The sequence below is a fragment of the Cebidichthys violaceus genome, unplaced genomic scaffold (assembly GCF_023349555.1).
Source record: "Cebidichthys violaceus isolate CVI_PGR_0920_01 unplaced genomic scaffold, fCebVio1.0.p SCAF_5, whole genome shotgun sequence".
In the NCBI taxonomy this organism is placed as follows: domain Eukaryota; kingdom Metazoa; phylum Chordata; class Actinopteri; order Perciformes; family Stichaeidae; genus Cebidichthys; species Cebidichthys violaceus.
The window spans coordinates 12,987,972-13,006,952 of record NW_027176705.1 but is presented as its reverse complement, the minus strand read 5'-3'; the positions used below and the strand labels follow the sequence as shown (position 1 = coordinate 13,006,952).

The following is an 18,981-nucleotide window of genomic DNA, read 5'->3' as shown; positions in this document are numbered from 1 at the left end:
ACAGTACCTCCCCCTCCTCCTGTTTTCTCCCACCTCCCCCACACTCGCCCTCAGCCTCTCATCTCTCCTGTTCTAACAGCCCCTTCCACCCACAGAAAACGTGTGGTTTCACAAGTGTAGGCACATTTGATTTTTTTATTCATAGCTTTCAAAAGGCAGTTCAAATCTACAATAATGATCTATCTTTTTGTTTCTTAGTTGTAAAATATAATTGGCAATACTATTACACACAGTTTGGTGACTTTGAAATGATAATTAATGTTCATAATTTTTATATCAACGAATAGCATCTGTGCCTCTTTATGTAAATGAGCCTATGTGAAAATATTTCACTGAGCAGATTCCCTCAGTGTATCTGCTTTAATTTCTAATAAAAAATAATGTGTTAAGAGAGTGAGAAATGAAGCCTCTATTGTTCCATCACTGAAGCGGCATCTACTTGATAACTATTTAGTTACATCCAGAATCTAAAGCACACAAAACTGGATTAGTTTGACATAAATATTTACTTGGGGGAAGCCTCATTTTGCCCACGCTGAGTGATTGTACTGCTGTGCTCAGTAGGTGGTGGGACTAACCGCTGTTATGACACATGCAGAGATGAATCTCACCTCCCCTACAGTCTCAGATAAATGGAGCAGTGATGTTCTCATCCACTCATCTGTAACTAATGTTGTTTTTTTCCTGTCTAGCGTATGCTACTTCATGCATTTCTGCCATCATATTTTTTTGTGTAAAACTAAGCCGAGATTGCTGTTGTGATCAATTTGACTTATTCTGCAATCAGATGAAAATAAGCTCTGGCTGTAATTTTAAATATGAAATCCAGGCATTTGCTATCGGCACTAGGGCTAGGGAGGTTAATTTCAATCTGGTATGTATTGCAGGTTTCTGATTGCCTGCCTAAAACTTTGATTACGTAATGCAATCAGTGTAGAACTACTTGAACTCTGTAATGCAATCTGTTGAGACGTTGGAGTGGAAGAGAGGCCTCAGAGCCTGTGAATGAATGAGTCAAGGCTCTTAACTGCATTGAATTGTCAGTTTTCACAGTCAAATGAAATCTGATTATTTGTTGCAGAATTAGTTTGAGCCACACTAGACCTCCGTCGTAGCCCCTTAACCATTGTTCAATATTACAAATGATAGTTGTATCAAAGTGATGCTTCAGCTAACAGTCATCACAGGCGATCTCATGTTGGTTTGAATAACGCCAACAATAAAGCTGCTGTGACCAAAATATCATTTTAACAATTGATCACAATAAATGCTAATGTTGCTCAGTATCTGCTGTAAATAGGCAACTGTCTGCTAATTTATTCGCCAATTTAACTAAATGAGGTCATAATATGTCAGTGTTCTGTTTACAACTTGTTTTTGCTGCTGCCAAGTAGCCAAAACTTTCTTTTGTTTGTTATTAATCTGTTATTGCAGGTTTAATGTTTTGAACCCCAAAAACAAGACAACTCTGCCTTTGTTTGTGCCTCTCTAATGTTTGTGTTCTGCCCTCCAGCTCAAACTGTAGTTTTATCTGTCACCAGCTAAAGTCAACATCAGCTGTTATTGCTAGATTTGGATACTGGTGATGATCTCACAGGCAATAAAAAAAGGCCTCTGCCCCCTCAAAGATATCCACTATTTATCTCGGAGGGGGCCGATACCATATCAATATTTTAAAAGGCTACAACTAATGATTATTTTCACTATTGATCAGTCTGCAGATTATTTTCTCACTTAATCTATTTACTGTTATTTTTAATAAAATGTCCATCATAGTTTCTCAGAACACAAGGTGACATTTTAAAAGTGATTTGTCTGTCCAGCTAACAATCAAAAACAAATTATATTTAGTTTACTGTTATATTTAGTTTACTGTTATTCATGACAAAGAAAAGCACGGCAAATCCTCACATTTGAGGAGATGCAACCAAGGATTGCAATTTTGCTTGAAAATGGACTGAAACAATGATCAAAATAGTTATAGTATAGTATAGTTATATAGTGTAGATTAACAATCTATTGTGCAGTTGTCATATTTGAGTATTTCCTGATTTGTGTTTAATGCAGGACTATGCAGCATATTTTATTATTTGTTTTACTGTATTTCAGCAGCTGATTACTCTCCAGTACACTGTGTCTTGGATGAAAGCACACGTAGACACGAGTCGCTCTTGACGTAACTCAAGCAAGCGGGGGAGACAAAACGTGCTCTGCAAATTCAAACACTGACAGAGGCAAAACAGATGACTTCATAGATGTTTTGAATTGAACTTTATATTGAGCAGTTGGCGATCATCAATCAGCTCTTTAAACCTATCTCTTTAAAGTTCTGAGGTCTAGAAACACACCATACCGCTGAGAGGCAGCCAGCTGTGTGAAGCCGCTTTGTGTATACAGAAGCATAGTGTTTGGGCAGCCATCTCCAAAACAAGGGAGGAGTGTGTGACAGTGAGTTGAGGAGATACACATGCCCTGGGTGTCCGTCAGCTGTGCTGCGAACGGGCTCCTCTCCTTCTTGGGTGCTGTTTGATGGCTACTAGGGCCCTTTCAGCCCCACTGCACAGCCCTTGACAGAGGGCTGTAAAGCAGAGTGGAAAATCCCCTTCAGCCTGCATAGTTAGTTTTGGCTGTGCTCTCTGTTCCACATCATTGTCAGAGCATTTGGTTGGCTCCTCATCATGTAATCAAACGTAGCTTAGCTTTGTACTTATACATCATGCAGGCTCGTGCTGAATAGCTCTTTAGGTTTATTCTGCATGGCACATTTACATACACTTTATAGATCCTTATTGTAGAATTACTGTCTTGCGGTTGTTGCAGTTTACATCCATGTCTGTGTAAAATGCCAACAATTCATCATTTCATCCTATGAGACACTTGTGTTTAATTGTCATAATTGCCATAATTATTGAGTGATGAAAATGTGTTTTGATCACCAAAATCAAATCAATTAATTTTTGAGTGCAAGTGGATGTTTGTGCAAAATTTGAAGGAAGTCCCTCGAGGCGTTGTTCAGATATCGTGGTTCCGTGAATGGGCCGGGAAGACGGACGACCCAAACACTTAAGGCTTCCGGCCGAGGCTGTCCCCGGCTTGGAAGCATAAAAAATATATTTAAAATGTTTACCAAGTTTATATTAAAATTAGATTAAAAAAAATGTACTCAGATTTATGTTGTTGTCCTGTGTGTGTGCTTACGTGTGTGTTTATGTAGGTAAAATGGAGTGGAAGCCAGGTAGAGTACAGTCTGGAGGGGGAGTTTCCAGAGATGCTCTTCACCATCAGCAGAGAAGGAGTCATTTATCTCAACGCCCCTCTGGACAGAGAGACACAAGACCAGGTCTGTATAACTGCAAGCTAAACATATCCAGCATAATAATACATGTCAGTTTCTGATTACTGGTTAGAGCGTCAAAACATTAGGGCTGCAGGTGCTACACGGTTCCTTAAAGAGAGAGAGAAGCAGCTTTATTTGAACTCTGTCACATTGTGTTGGTCTCACGTGTGATAATGAATCTGTGTTTATGCTATAATCTTAATATAAAGTTAGCTCTGAATTAAAAGATCATTATTTTCTGGATATCACAATATCCTCTCTAGGAAAACCAACAGAATCACATGTGATATGTATTCTTACTTTTCCTATTTTCAAATCATTTTCAGTCGATTTCATTCACTTTTTAATTATTTTCAGCAACTGATCACTGGGAGCTCGGTAGTGAATTCAAAATGATGAAGAAGAACAATACGAAGTGACAGATTTGATGGCACTAAACAATTTCTCATGTTGTTCCTTAAAAGAAAAGTCCTATTTTAATTACTTCATATTACTAATGATATTTTAATTAAAGGGACTCTGGTACACATTTTTGCAATAAAGCTAAGCACTGAGCACAGTCTATTTTTAAAGCAGACATAGGTAATTAAGCAAACAACCCAAATCCTGAACAGCTCCTTGCACAAATTCTGCCTGTGGCAAAACATAATTATTGTATTATGACAAAAAAGCTAAAATCTTTTCTTCACATACTGAAGTGAAGGATCATTAACTGTAGTTGGATTAGAAATTAAAAAGCATTGTTTGTTTGCATTTTGCTCTTGAGTTTTGCATACAGCGTCAGCTCCTGAGAGCTTTGAATGGCTCACTGAACAGTATATTCTGGCACACATGCTCAAGTGGCCAAAGAACAACACTAGAGAGGCTGAACAACACCAGTGGACGTGGTTAAACACATGCATCATCTGTCTTCTTGAATGACCATTTAAATGAAAGATGCAGAAGACTTTAGCTTGTTGTTATTTCTCTACCTCTAGTGATGGAAAGGTTGCAGATGCACCATCACTCCAAAATATGATTGATAATCTGTGGAGGCATTAAAGAGCCACTACATGTCAAACTTCACTTTTCTAAATACAGCTCCATCACTCAGTATCCTTCATGAGTGATGGTGTTGATGGTGCCTTTTCACATCGTAAGCTTTGTGCTCATCATTCTGCACCTCTGGCACCTAGAGGTGCCTATTCACAGAGCTCGTTTCTCACCTTTATAATTTTAAATTAAATTACATTTTATTTTGTTTATTTATTTTTCGTTGACCAGATATGTCTAACCACTCTGTGTCTTTGATACGCTACAGGCAGACATTGTGTCTCTTTTTGCCTTGTCAGTTCCAGATCAGCATTGTGGTTGAGCGTCCAGATGGCAGAGAGATTGCCAAGCCTGTGGAATTGAGGGTGATGGTGGGCGACGCCAATGATAACAGACCCACCTTTCCACAGGCACAGTACCATACTGTGGTCAAGGAACTGGCTGCTCGAGGTAACAGACATCATATTTTAGCAGTCTCAAAAAATAAATAAAAAGTCTTATTTTGTCTACGCCAACATGTGCTACAGGTGGATATTTATGTATTGCATATCAGAGGTGATCAAGCTAAAACCCAACGCAAAACCAACATGTCAATAGTCACAATGTTTCCTTTGGTCAACTGTATACATAATACTACTTTGTTATATTTCTAAGTCCTGATGCAGTGAGGGATCATTCTAAAACAACACAATGAGACCTCTGAATAATACTTTGTTACATTTACTACATAATGGGAATCTTGTTTCACAACAAGGTAGAGGAAACACTGGCTGGAAGGGACGTTGCAGTAATGTAAGAGCTGAGAGTGCCAGATACCTTTTATGAAAGCAGATTGGGATTTTTGCCAGGACAGCAGGGAAAGCACCCTCGCTCATAAAAGGCACATGGTGTGTTGTGACATATCAGGCTCCGGCATAAAAGCTTTTTTGTTGATGCTTTAATACTCTTGATTCTGGGAAATGAATTAGACAGGACAATCTGTTAATCTAAATGGAATTACTGAGTGGGGATTAAATGAGAACGCTATTGTTGTATCCTTCCCCTCCTTATTCCCATTCAGTGTGCTCTGTGACTGTAATTTATTGCAGAGAGAAAAACATTTTTATTCTTTGGCTGTATTACAGAAACTACGAGAGGCTAAAGTCTAGTGTAGTAGATATTTAGAGTATAACATTTAAAAGAAAACTGTATGTTATGATTGCGTCTTAAGAGATCTTAAGACACTCGTCTTTCAGGACTGTTCTTTACTGGCGTATGTTTCTCCAGGGACAGAAATCCTGACAGTGCAGGCAGCCGATAACGACGATCCCAAGACGGACAACGTGCGGATATTCTACCGTTTAGTTGGTCAAATTCCAGAGAGTCCTCGCGCCCTCTTCCGGGTGGACCGTGACTCAGGGGTCATCTCCGTCCAAGCAGACAGTATGGAGGGAACAGCACCTCAATACACCCTCACCATCACTGCTGAGGATGCCAAAGGTGACTTTGCATCAATGTAAAATACAGCCTTCCTCATGTTGTGAGTCTTCCTTTCGCAACCCTTCCTAAATCTCACAAAAAGGCATAAATACCATTTCAACTGTTGTTGAGGTAGGATATTATGTTGGGAGGATTACAGAGCCAAGTTTCCAATCCCAATCCCTATTATTAACTGATGGTATAGAGTACATGGCCAATCACATTCTCCTTTAAATAAGAATGATGGGAAGAGATAAGATAAGATAAAAAAGATAAGAAATGCTTGCCAATCTAGCTGCAAGCTAGTCAAGATGAAATTAAAAGTGCCTCTTTGACCATTTTAGATCACATCGCCATTTATTTTGTACACTTATTTAACTATATACAGTATATATATATATATATATATATATATATATATATATATATATATATATATATATATATATACGTATATATATATATATATATATATATATAGTAATATGAAATGTGCTTATTTTAGTTAATCCCTACCCATTCTATTATGACATACATCAATCATTCTTCACCTTTTAATGATAAGGGAGTTGTGTGTGGAGCAATCAGATGCAAATGGTTTAATTTAAATCCCTCTTGTAAATGTACAACACTCAAATATTCTGTTTCACTGGAAATACGTCACCGTCCAGAAGCTAAAGACGCTCTAACGTTGTGCCAATGGGACCTAGCGGTGACAGTTAAGAGTAGGGACAGAAAACAAAGCAGTCATAAAAGAATCAGTCACTGTGGGGAGTAACATCATGTATAATGGATAATGGATATGTAAAACACTGCAGCTTCCATCATGACTGTCACAAACAAAAGACTGTTAGCTTTGTTATCTAGTAAGTAGCTTCACTGACACTATGACGCCCAGAGATGCATGTATGCTAACCTCTGGGGTGACAGATGTGGTCTGCATGACTCACGCGTCGGGTCGTGATGGATGCAAGATGAGGTACTTGCTGTTCCTTCAGCATTTTTCATTAATTTGTGTGATGGGCTGACCCTGAGTCACTAACAGAAGCTGTGATGATGTTCCTGGCAGGTCTAAACAGTTCGTGCACTGTGGTTGTGACGGTGCAGGATGAGAACAACAACCCACCAGTCTTCTCCCAACACGAGGTACGAGAGCACAAATTCAGACATGCTCAGGACATGATGAGCAATACTTTTTTTTTAAAAAGGCAGACCAAACATCACAGGCCATCGTAAGTGGCTATTGGACTGGTAACTGTGAATCCGCTCTGCAGGTCACTGATCTAATTTTCCTGGCGGGGAACTAGATATGCCCTCTAATCTCAGGCTTATAGCAATGGCACCATCATGTTATTGGAGGAGTTTTATTCAGTTCTTTGTCCTCAAAGTGGACTGTGTTCTGAGTTTAATCTGATTAAGCTTTCTTTGGAGAGTGGTCTCCACTCATTTGTTTATAATATAGTCAAATCTACATCATGACGACACTATACTGCTACTAAATGCCACTAACGTGTTAGAAATGATGTCAGAATCACAGCTATTTTAGCAGCTTACTACTTTGAATCTACACATGAGAGTACTTAGCGTGGCCAAAATATTTTCATATTAAACATACACTTTCTGCTTAAAGGAGATTGTAAAAAGTATTTATTTATCAGAAGAACAGCAGCTGTGGTCACGGTGTATTCATGTTAATTACAATACTTTCCAATGCTGAAAGGTTTTCACAGCGGACAAAGGCAAAAAATATATATATATTTTAAACATTAGCTTCTTTGCGGTGAAAACAAGAAATCTAAATTCAAATCCACAGAAATTTCTCCAACCATTCTCAGCATAATCTACTTCTCCACTTCTTGTTTACAGCCACCTTTGAAGCCTTCCTGAGTTGAGTCTATACCCCCACCCACTTTGGGTGTTTAAGATAAGCAATAGTGGGGTCCTTGGGTGGCGTAGAGGTGAAGGCGCCGACCACAGCCCAACATCCCTCGTTCACTTCTGGACAGGGACTCCATGTCGTTCCCTATCTCCCTCTCTCTCTCTCTCTCTCTCTCTCTCTCTCTCTCTCTCTCTCTCTCTCTCTCTCTCTGCCCTCATTTTCTATTTCTCTCTACATTCAGTTGTCTAATAAAGCCATAACATGCATAAATAATAACAAAAGAAAGTTTAGCAATTATGTCAATCCAACAATTAATTACTTTGATTTTGTATTGCATCCATTTATATTTCATTAATATATTTGTAATAGTTTATCATCTTTGGAAATTCCGCCAATATCTGTGCTGCATGCCCAGCATGAAATGTGACAGTGGCTTCCCTCATTTTGACGTAGCTGCTGGAATGCAAGAGAAATGTTCTAAAGATAGGCCGTTACAGGAAATCCCCACACGTTTCACCCAAATGTGCCCTATAATAGAAGAGAGAAAAGCCATGAGGGTTGGGAGTTACGTGGGAGAGCCATCATGCTGTGATAATAGGGAACCCGTCTCTGGCTGTTCTCTCTGTCAGACCACATTGACATGAAAGGCTGCACAGACAAAGTGAGCTGTGAAGGAACATTTTATTTTGAGCAGAGAGAGAAGGTACCGCCTTTAAATTTAAAAGTGGAAATTGGCCTGTAGAGCTTTGGCATGAATATACAGTTCAATCACAGGTGACAGTATTGTTGAATACAGACTTGACACAAGATTGTATATATATATATATATATATATATATATATATATTTCTATACAACATCTGTCTGGTATCCTTTACACTTTAGGATTTAACCAAAAAGTGTTCAAGCATGGCTGAAAGCTCATTTCAAGCTGTTACAAACAAATGTGTGCACTTGCTCAGATAATGACCACTAGACACACACACACACACACACACACACACACACACACACATATACAGAGGTGGAAAAAATGCTCTTGAGCAGGTCACGCCTGAGAAGTGCAGCTTTTTCCATGGCAATGTGAAGGCAGCACTATAGGGGGTGATGTGGGAGGCGAGTGGTGACAGGGCTGGGTTCAGCAACCCTGTAGATGGGGCAGATAGATCAGAGGAATGGCTGCTTCACTGGAGGACATCTGTGAGTGGAAGATTAAACGGCTGTCTAAACACACAAAGGTGTGTGAATAAAGGTTAGCTAACACCAGGAGGGCAAGAGGGCGAACATACACTCACATGTAGTCACATATACTGTACTGTCACGACAGCACGGCATATTGATAAGCAGATAGTCAGTCAGTATTTTTGTCCATAACATTTTCCTTGAGGGGTTTCCTCTCAGTGAGGTTTGATTTGAGTTTACATGTGTAAAGAAGATTGCTAATTTTATTAAATTGCATTATAAATCATTACTATATATTTGCCCTTTTAAGTGCATTTTTTTCTGCTGGGTAATCATACATTTCCTGTCTCCTTCCCATCAGTATGGGCCCTTTCACATTCCAGAGGACGCTCCAGTGGGCACCACAGTAACAGCTGTGCTGGCAGGGGATGCAGATGTTCGAGGAGGAGACAGCTGGCAGGTGGACTACCGTCTAGAGTCTGGAAACGAGGAGGAGGTCTTTACATTGGTGACAGACAAGCAGACCAATGAGGTCTCCCTCATCCTTTCAAAGGTAATCAACACAAACCACACGGTGACCTCTAAACACACACCACCACCACCACCACCACCACCACCTTATTGATTATTTAACACAAATACAAAGATCAGCTTAAGACTCCTGTCAAGTCCAAATTAAACAGATAATTGTTTTCTTTATCCTGTTTAGGACGTGAGAGGTTACAAACAAATTTCTCCTTTGTCCACGGTGTCTGTGCAGTCCTAAGAGATCATTTTTACAAGGACATGGTTTTAATATCACAGTGTGCACGTGTGAGGCACCGACAGAAAGGTTGGAAAAGAATATTCCAATGCGTCAACATGCCTCAAATAAAAATTATTCCAGATGACAATGGAATGTTTTAGCCCAATAATCTCTCCTGTCCTTCGGGGTGAATCACCCTTAGCCTGCCCAGCATAATCCCGCAGGACGTTTTAGGGATGCATGAGGGAACGAGTGTGTGTCTGTGTGTGTGCGTGTGTGTGTGTGTGTGTGTGTGTGTGTGTGTGTGTGTGTGTGTGTGCGTACTTATGGTCTGCTCTCTGTAAGTGGGCCAGGCAGGAGTCTATTATTTTCAACCTCTCTGTGGGAGTTGACGAACGTGATTGAACTGTGAGCTGCACATGCTCTGCTGAGATAAAGCAGGAGATATCTAAAAGCTAAAAATGGATCTCGTTTTATTTCAGATTAACACAAGAGGACTTCCGTTTTTTAGAAATGATATCAGGCAGATTCAACTGTCGCCTCTTTGAGCAGCTGTGTTTAAAGCTCTTGTATTGACCTTGTGAGCTATCACAACTAGCTTTGTATTAAGGGATACTGTAGTTTATTTAGCTTTCTTTTGAAAAATAAATAAATATTTTATATTATTAAATTATATGAATATAATATTTCACCAAAAAAAAATCAATTTTAAAATACACTTCAGCAAATGTTTTAATTCATCGTGTTACAGCGTGAAGTCAGCGCCAGAAGGCAGACACATTTAATTATTACGAATCACACACTGTTTACAGCCCAAGTGAATAATTAGACTGTGAGCAGACACTAATGGCAGTTTACCACACAGGCTAGAGGCTGCCGATTGCGGTAAATGTATAACGAACTGGTGGAAGAGAAGGGAATCTAATCAGGATGAGGATGAGGATGCGGAGAACAGGACCTTACGTCAAATACAAAACCATTTTGTTGAAGAAAAAAATGAAATAAGAATTAATTTGAAGTTTAAATTAATTGGAGCTCATTGTAGCGGTTCAATTAATCATGTTAATATATTATATACCATTAATTCATTAATTCAAAGTTATTACTAGAAAAATCCTAATACATATTTATCCATTAACTACAGGTGTGAGTCATCAGTTTAAAGTGAAATCTTAAACTGTAACGTAAGAAAACTATGAGAATGCAGGAGAAATGATGTAACTTATTACAAAGAGATTTGTTATTTGCTTCATTTCAATTTTAATTATAACGGATTAGGTGATTTGTATGGCGCTTCTTAGAGTCTTTCGGTACAATGTTAGGTTTTCTAACCCGCAATTGTATTGTTTTGGTTCACGCTCACCACTCTCATAGTGTCGTTTTCGGCAGCAGCCGCAGCAGCTGTTTGGAGCAGAAAAGCTCTAAAAACCCACATTAAACCCACCTGCTTAGCGTAAAACAGCGAACAGACAACGTTATTGAGCTGGTGAAAATAGCTGAGCATTTAGCAACAAACGAACCAGATATTTTCATCAGGAGTTGGTGGAGACCAAAACAGAGCTAAAAAGTCAGTGAATATTGGTCTGACATTCATCTCGTGGTCAGAAACATGACTTGTTAGTTAGTAATGCTCCATACATGGATGTGAAAATAAGCAACTGTTTAGTTATCAACTTAAAAGCTGATGATTAGTCAGTGTTGTGTTTACAGATTGTTTGCAGTGCAGGTGAGGGAAGGTTGATAAAAGCGGTCCACCGTATTTCAGGGTACAATATGAACAAATCAAAAGTAGTATCATCATGTGAAGACATTGAGTAATATAGTGGTTCAGATGACTACAGCCTCGAGTGAGTCCACGCACATGTTCTGGTGCACTGAGTAGTTTGATGCATCACTTCCAGTCAACGGCAGTACTCATGCACCCTCCAAGGTCTGCGTTTCTTCTCCCTGGCAACAGAGACGCACTCCTGCCTGAGCAACATGATGTCAGGCAGCGCTGGTTTGATAACATCTTGTTTCATGGGCAGACAGAACACATTTAAGGCTAAAACTGACAGCAAATACAAGCTGCAGTATTGAAAAGATTGCATTAATGATTAATGATCCCTTTGGCTTCTTTTAGATTTGTTTGCTTCTAGAATCTGTGAAATCTTTAAATCTATTAAAATCACTGACTGCAATGTAAACACTATTATAAGGCAGTTCATCTTTCTATACCTCAAATATTGTTGAGAAGTCTAACTGTTTTATTGTGATTAATTTGTTAGTATGTGCTTTGTATTGTCTTTTACAATCAACAATGTATATATCAAATACTGTGCAATGTACATTCAAATCTTCTTAACAGTGTATTGAGCTCAAACGGTGGAATTTATTTCATTGTCCCATACAGTAGCAGTTGATCTAAGTCCATTGTCATGGAAAATGTTTCATTAGTGACACAGTGAATCCATTGGCTCATCTCGCTGTGACCAGTTTTTTGGCTATTATTGAAAATACAGCAAAAAACAGTAAAAACTGTTTATTTGGAAGTAAGATAAAGAAACTGTACTGTTTTGGGTTTTACTGCTTCATTTTTATACATTACACATGATTTGTATCTCATCATTTACAAGGTAAACTTCACTTTGTAAACACGTAAGGATTACACTGTTGGCACCTGTGTGTGTGTGTGTGTGTGTGTGTGTGTGTGTGTGTGTGTGTGTGTGTGTGTGTGTGTGTGTGTGTGTACGTGTGGTTCGACAGGTCTTGGACTTTGAGCGTGAGAGTGAGTATATCCTCGTGATCAGTGCTCAGAACCCAGTGGCTCTGGTCCGTGGCCGTTACGGACCTGCATCCACAGCAACAGTCTCCATCTATGTCGACGATGTGAATGAAGGTCCTATCTTGTCTCAAAGCCATTATGAGGTGACTGTCAGAGAGGGCGAGGAGCCAGGACGGGTTATCGCCACCATCAGAGGTTACGACCCTGATTCTCACCCAATCAGGTAAGCCTTAACTGATGAATGCTGTAGGAATAATAATCTACTTTCAGAGTTCTCATTTTACAGCGTTGCACATGTTTTTTTGCAGATATTCTCTTCAAGGGGACACCAAGAAATATTTTTCAATAGGGAAGTATTCTGGTGAACTGAAGACTGTGCAGCCCTTGGACAGAGAGGAGAACAGCACGTACACCATGGAGGTCATTGCAGTGGATGGCCGTGAGTTCGCTTTCATGATTATAAAAGCCTCACAAGTATTTCATGAATCCATCTTTTCCAATTAATTAATAATTCACCCAAATGTTATTTAAGGTGTAAACATATAATATTCTTTGATTTATGGTTTTCTAAATATATTCTCTTAAATGTGAAAAAACCATTAGTCACACTTTTTTTTTCTTCTATTGAATAATCTTAAAGTCTTTAGAATACAGATGTAAAAGAAGTTTGTTTGATGTATTTGTTCGGGCCCACATCTTTTCCACATCTCTCGTGGTCCTCTTAGGAAACTCTTCCTTATCTGCGTCCACCCTGGTGACGGTCCAAATCCTGGATGTGAACGACAACAGTCCAGTGCTGGTCGGAGACTATTCCTGGAAGTACCTGTGTACGCCTCGCTGGGAGGACCAAGCTCTGGTGCTGGCCTCACGGGACAGTGACGGGCCACAGCATGGAGGACGACTCAACTTCTCCCTGCGCAGCGATGCCACAGTCCGTCGTAACTGGAAGCTTACACCTATTAATGGTGAGGTGAATGCAGACTTGTTGAACCTGGTCGACCCATAATAATGTGTTTCAATTATAATTTGGGTGTTTCAAGTATTAGTTATGCCCAAGTACTCTGTCTGATTCTGGGTGCCAACATGGTCTCAAAGCCAGCCTCTTTAAGCCTGCTTCTTAATAGATGTATAGAAGAAGTATTAGCCCAAATTCCAAAATCTATCACAATTACTACATCAAATCATTTAATTACTAATATGAAAAACATTGTATATTATCCTGTAGTTTGAGATTGTTTAAGATGTATATGTTAAAGTTGTGTCTTCTGGTATGGTCCAAGTAAACTGCCATGTTTGCTTTGCTATTAATAGGCCTGCTTTTAAAAAAATGTAGAGAGTGAGGAAGATAATTTATTGGAAAGGACAAGTTGATGTCATACAGCCTCAAGGCCTGTGGACCTTGAGTTTGCCACAGTGTGCTTAATGTTTTGAGTTACTCTGACTTGAAAATGGATGATGTAGCGTCCATGAGGACGGATAGTCAAAGAAACAGAGTGATCTGGCCCTGAAGATGTGCAAATTGCTCTGTTCTATTTTCTTCCTGCATCATTTTGTCGGTCCTATCTAGGAAGGAAGGTGTTGTGTAATTATCCTTTTTTTGCAGTTGTAAACTGCTAGTGTAGGGTTCATTTAATGCTAACTATTTACTGCAATGACGTCTGTCATTAAGTCATTGAAACAGCTCAGCCACTTCCCTCTCAGGTTTTTTTTTTAATCTCCCTCTTTCACTCCCTGTTCCTGTTGGTATTGATTGAGCCGAGCTGTAATTATATCTTCTGTGTAATTTCTTTGCCGTCACCGTTGGGTTCCTGCCAGCTAATGGAGGCTAAAAGAGGAATCTCCCAGAATGCTTTGCACCTGGTCGCAGCCAGTAATGGTCGTACCAATAAAATGTGTACTTGTGCCAGTGTAATGTCTGCTGTAGAGTTGTATGGTTTGCGTGACACAACCACAACCTCTCATGCAGAGAAGAACACGTGTGTGTAGGCATGCCTGTGAGTGTGTGTATACTTGGACTATGTATCTTTGTGAGGACCAATTTGAGTTTTAACCCCTCAGAGTGAGGACATTTTTTAAATTGAGGATATTTTGGCCGGTCCTCACTTTGGGACAGAACTTCAAAGGTCTGTTTTTAAGGGCTCAGATTGGTTTCAAGGTTCAGGTTAGAACTTTGGTTTTGGTTTAGGGTAAGGGTTGGGTCAGGCATTTCATTGTGATGGTTAAGGTTAAGGTAAGGGGCTAGGGCATGCATTATGTCAATAGAATGCTGAAGACAATAAGGCAATGGGATTTTTCCTTTGGATGTTGGATTATTGCAGAAAATAAGCTCTGTAGCAAAGACAATTTAATGATAACTACACGTTTTGTTCAGTGAGATAATGTTCACAAATGAACACCACTCTAATGATTTTTGAAGCATGAATGCAATCGCCAGAAGTTCTAAGCCAACATTAGGCTATAAATTAACTCCACCGTGGTCGCATGACTTCACATCAACACTACTAAGCTCAAGGTGGGCTTGTGTACGGCAGGATGACGTTTAGTAGTCTCATTCAGCCAGTAGTTGGCAACCGCCTTCTTAAAGACACTTAGAAGATTCAAAATTCACGAGAGGGCTATCTACTGACGTATTCAATGTAAAAAAGACCTTATTTCAGGCATCAAACCAGAAACACATACAAAAAAAAACATTGACTTGGATGCGAGTGCCAAAATGCAAACTAATTTATGTTTAGAACTCATTTCTGCAGCATGTCTATGAGTGACTTTGTTTACATGCACATTGATGTTACACTATCATTTTGAATATGACAGTATTTCAAATTTGATATCAGTCATGTAAATGGAATTTTCCGTTAGGATATTACGAAATAGGTCTTATCCCAAATTAAGCTTTTACCGATTAAGACATGTGGGATATGCCGATAATATTCAGTTTTTTGGGAACGTTCTTTAGACAGCGCATTCGGAATATGAGTCTTAATGGGAGTTTTCACCGCAGTTTGCGACACACAGTCATTTTCTTGTTTACGGTCAGCTCTGTGTGTTGTACAGTAGTTATCCACAAACAGTTTTGCACACATAGAAAAAAATACCAACCTTTTTTTAAGAAGGTGGTTGAAGAAATGAAAGAGAAAGGCTGTGTTTGCATGATCGAACACTCTGCCACCGTTTACGTCATGGAGTATGCACAGCTGCATGTAAACAGGAAGATTGCTGGAATATTAATTTTCAGTTTAGTAGGAATATTGTCTTTTTCGGAATACGGGCAAAAAACAGAATATTTGGTGCATGTAAACGTAGTCAGTGTCCTCACAAAGATGGAAGTACAAGGTTGTGTGTGTGTGTGTGTGTGTGTGTGTGTGTGTGTGTGTGTGTGTGTGTGTGTGTGTGTGTGTGTGAGAGAGTATGTGTGTGTGTCATCGCCATTCATCTCAAGTCTTTCAGAGACTCTCAAATGTACCATGTCTAAATAATTGGCAGTTCTTTTCAATGCTGTATTCAATTAATGAGGCAGCACACTTTCATTCCACTTACCTCCACTCCTAATAGCTGTTCACGGCAGTAAAGAGAGAAATGTGAAGCATACAGTCTTAATGTGCATTTGATAGCACTAGAATGTAAAAATTACTTTTTGGTATCACTATCATCCAAAATAGTTCTGGGTAGGTAGGTGGTCACAGATCCAACCTGTGAAAACGTCAGATCAGAGGAGAAGCAGTGCAGATAGAGGATCAATTAACAGCCTGCACAGCTTTTCCCTGACTGACAAATGGAACATGAAGGGGAACGATGGTGAGGTGCGAGCGTGTAGTTTAGGACCCTCAGATAAGGGTTCAAACAACTTGATAAAACATTTCTCTTTAGGGAACAGGGCTTTTACGTCACACAGCCAGACGTGTGTTTTAGACTGATTTACAGAGATAAGATAAAGAGTCACACACTCCAGACCACTCCACAGCTCCATCAGTCTCTCTTATTCAGTGTGTTGTGTAGTTATGCAGTTGTATGCATGCCTTTGCTAGTAGAAATGGTAAAATATTGTTGTATACATATCGGATGTAAGCTTATATTAAAACCTTTTCCGAATGAACTTTTCTGATGTGTGATGTATATAACTGGTACTAAATTGTATTGCTGCACAAGAAGGGATGCTTTGTTTCTCCTTATGTGCAGAAAATATGAAAACAATCTTGTTACTATAGTGCATATGTATCTCAATCCACCAAATATAAATACCAGGGGACATGCACTTAGTTATTTCTCCAACGTTATCAAAAGTACAACAGCTTGCAGTTGTGAATTTGGACCTTTGTTTAGGGTTCTGCTATTGTGCCAAGTTCAGAGTGAGTTTGATAAGTACATTTGATGATAAGTAAATGTAAACAAAATGTAATAAGAAAAACAAAAATATGCAGTCTTAGCCTTTGACAACCTTTACCTCCTCATTGAAGAAAAATTGGACAATGTTACATGTGTAATTCTTTTTAATACAAAATTGTAATTAACATCACATTGTTATGTGTCATTTTTGTGTTTTGTCTTTCAGATACTCACACCAACCTGTCGTTAAACATCCCGTACCTGGCTCCTGAGGTCTACACTGTGCCCTTCACCATCTCTGACAGCAGCTCTCCTCCCAGGAGCACCTTCATAAACTTGCCAGGTAACGTCGACTCTCCTGCTGATAAGCTAAAGCAAATACAGGGAGGTTATGGGACAAGAGCGTAGGAACAATCAATACAAATCAACCCCTGTGTGTGCCAGCTTGTGCTAGCGCTGTTCTTGTTTAATAATGATGCAATGGAGCTTTACAAATGATTTTTCCAGGCTTGTGATTACACAGCTCTCTTAAGACTGTGCTCTGCCCAGTGCAGCCTGCTGACACCTTATACACATAGCACAAAAGAACACGTAACGTCTCATTCACAGGTTAGAATAAACTATGGTTCAGTGAATAGTGGGTGTGCAGAGTAATGTCCTTTAGTTTTGCTTGCTGTTTTGCAGTTAAATTCAGTTTGTGTTGTCACTCACCTTCAATATGAAATCATATAAGCTGCAAGCAGCAATGAACCTCTGTACATATAGAGAGTAATTGCAAGTTGCTCGTTAACGTAACCTTGCATTTCCGTGACCCTCGGACACTGAGCGCACAACTTAGATGTTATTTCCTGCGTGGCGTTGGAAATTATGTATTGCACATTTTTTACAACTTCCTGGGTCCGCTATGTCACATTAGGCTTACTTCCTGTTGTCAGTAGACGGCATTATGACTATGACTCAACATGGGCATGTAGATGTCTTCAGGCCTTTTATCCAGCATGTGAAATTTGAGGCAAAAACTTGTCATGGCCAAACATACAAATTGCCCGCCTCACACACAAAAGCTTACCTGTAAAGTTATCTATTATAACAGGCGCAGCTTTTCCAGCCTTTACAGCACTCGTTCAGCGGTCCAGTAAACACACAGACCAGCTATAAGCGTTTTAAATCCTCTCACATGATGCTAATCAGCCAATCAAATATATGTGTTCCGATAAGCAACGTGGCTAGACTGAGATTTACACAGACGAGAGAAACGAGGCGAGAGACCGAATAGTCGGAGAAGTACGTGAGTCAGAGTAGTTATTTCACATGGCGTGCTCCTAAAAGAGAAAAGTTGACAGCGAAACCAGAAGCTACAAGAAGGGACAGACTTATATTTTCAATCTTCCCACAGATAGTTAAAAACCAGTACATCGCAGTATCTTCAGAGGCAGTAGCGATTATTAGTTGCAGCAATGTGAAGCGCCACTACGAAACAAAGCACAAATCTTCTGAGCAAATGTAACCACTCAAATGAAGGCACAGATAATAAACAATATAAGAGCCCAATATGATCAGAATCCTAACACATTCATTCACTGCCCAACAGTGATGTTATAACTGAGAGGGGAATAGAGCTGAAACAAATGCTTTCAATAACCACAGATAAAGTCCCTGCACACAATTTTCTCTTTTTACAAAATGAGAAGAAAGGGCTTTTTTTTGGTTGACATCACTTCACACCTGAATAAACTGAATTTAAGCTGCAGGACAAGGATAATTCTGTTCAATTCATTTTTTTAAAGCTTTTGGTTATGTATTTTACTTTTAAATGCAGCCCATATTGTACTTGAAATGAGAGAAGAACATCTATTTATTATTAGAGTATGTATTATTAATAATTCATCCAGTTAAATTTGAAATCTTACAGTAAATATTGTTGAGATCTGTTCAATTGGACTTTCTATATTTGAAATAACAGTCAGTTAGTTGTTGACTACATACAGATGTTAATACAACTGTTAGGTTACTTCAATATACAGTATATAACACCAGTAAGACATTATTGTGAACTGAATACCCCTGATCTATGACATCATTATTTGAGGTATCAACTATTCCTTTGCAATTTAGCAATTAGCATTAGCTGGAGGGTTATCCCGACCAAAATCTGAAAAAGTTTATATAAAATATAAATTTTGCAAACAAAATTGAAAATGGCCACCTTCCGGTTAGGTGGAACTGAGGAAAGCCAAGTGAAATATGTCCGAAATGATGAG

At 39.2% G+C, this 18,981-nt stretch overlaps 1 protein-coding gene across 3 annotated transcripts in view; it reads left to right on the top strand.

The window, feature by feature from the left end:
* cdh16 (cadherin 16, KSP-cadherin) overlaps positions 1-18,981 on the top strand; it is a 28,426-nt gene that overhangs the window by 7,346 nt on the left and 2,099 nt on the right. For 2 of the 3 annotated variants that reach the window (XM_068730207.1, XM_068730208.1), the window contains 9 exons: positions 3,215-3,340; positions 4,669-4,819; positions 5,636-5,848; positions 6,897-6,973; positions 9,250-9,441; positions 12,379-12,620; positions 12,706-12,836; positions 13,123-13,362; positions 16,947-17,063. In XM_068730207.1, the coding sequence (XP_068586308.1) occupies positions 3,215-3,340; positions 4,669-4,819; positions 5,636-5,848; positions 6,897-6,973; positions 9,250-9,441; positions 12,379-12,620; positions 12,706-12,836; positions 13,123-13,362; positions 16,947-17,063 (1,489 nt within the window). Of the gene's footprint in view, positions 1-3,214; positions 3,341-4,668; positions 4,820-5,635; positions 5,849-6,896; positions 6,974-9,249; positions 9,442-12,378; positions 12,621-12,705; positions 12,837-13,122; positions 13,363-16,946; positions 17,279-18,981 lie in introns of those variants that run through there. The other variant, XM_068730209.1, reaches the window with a different exon arrangement.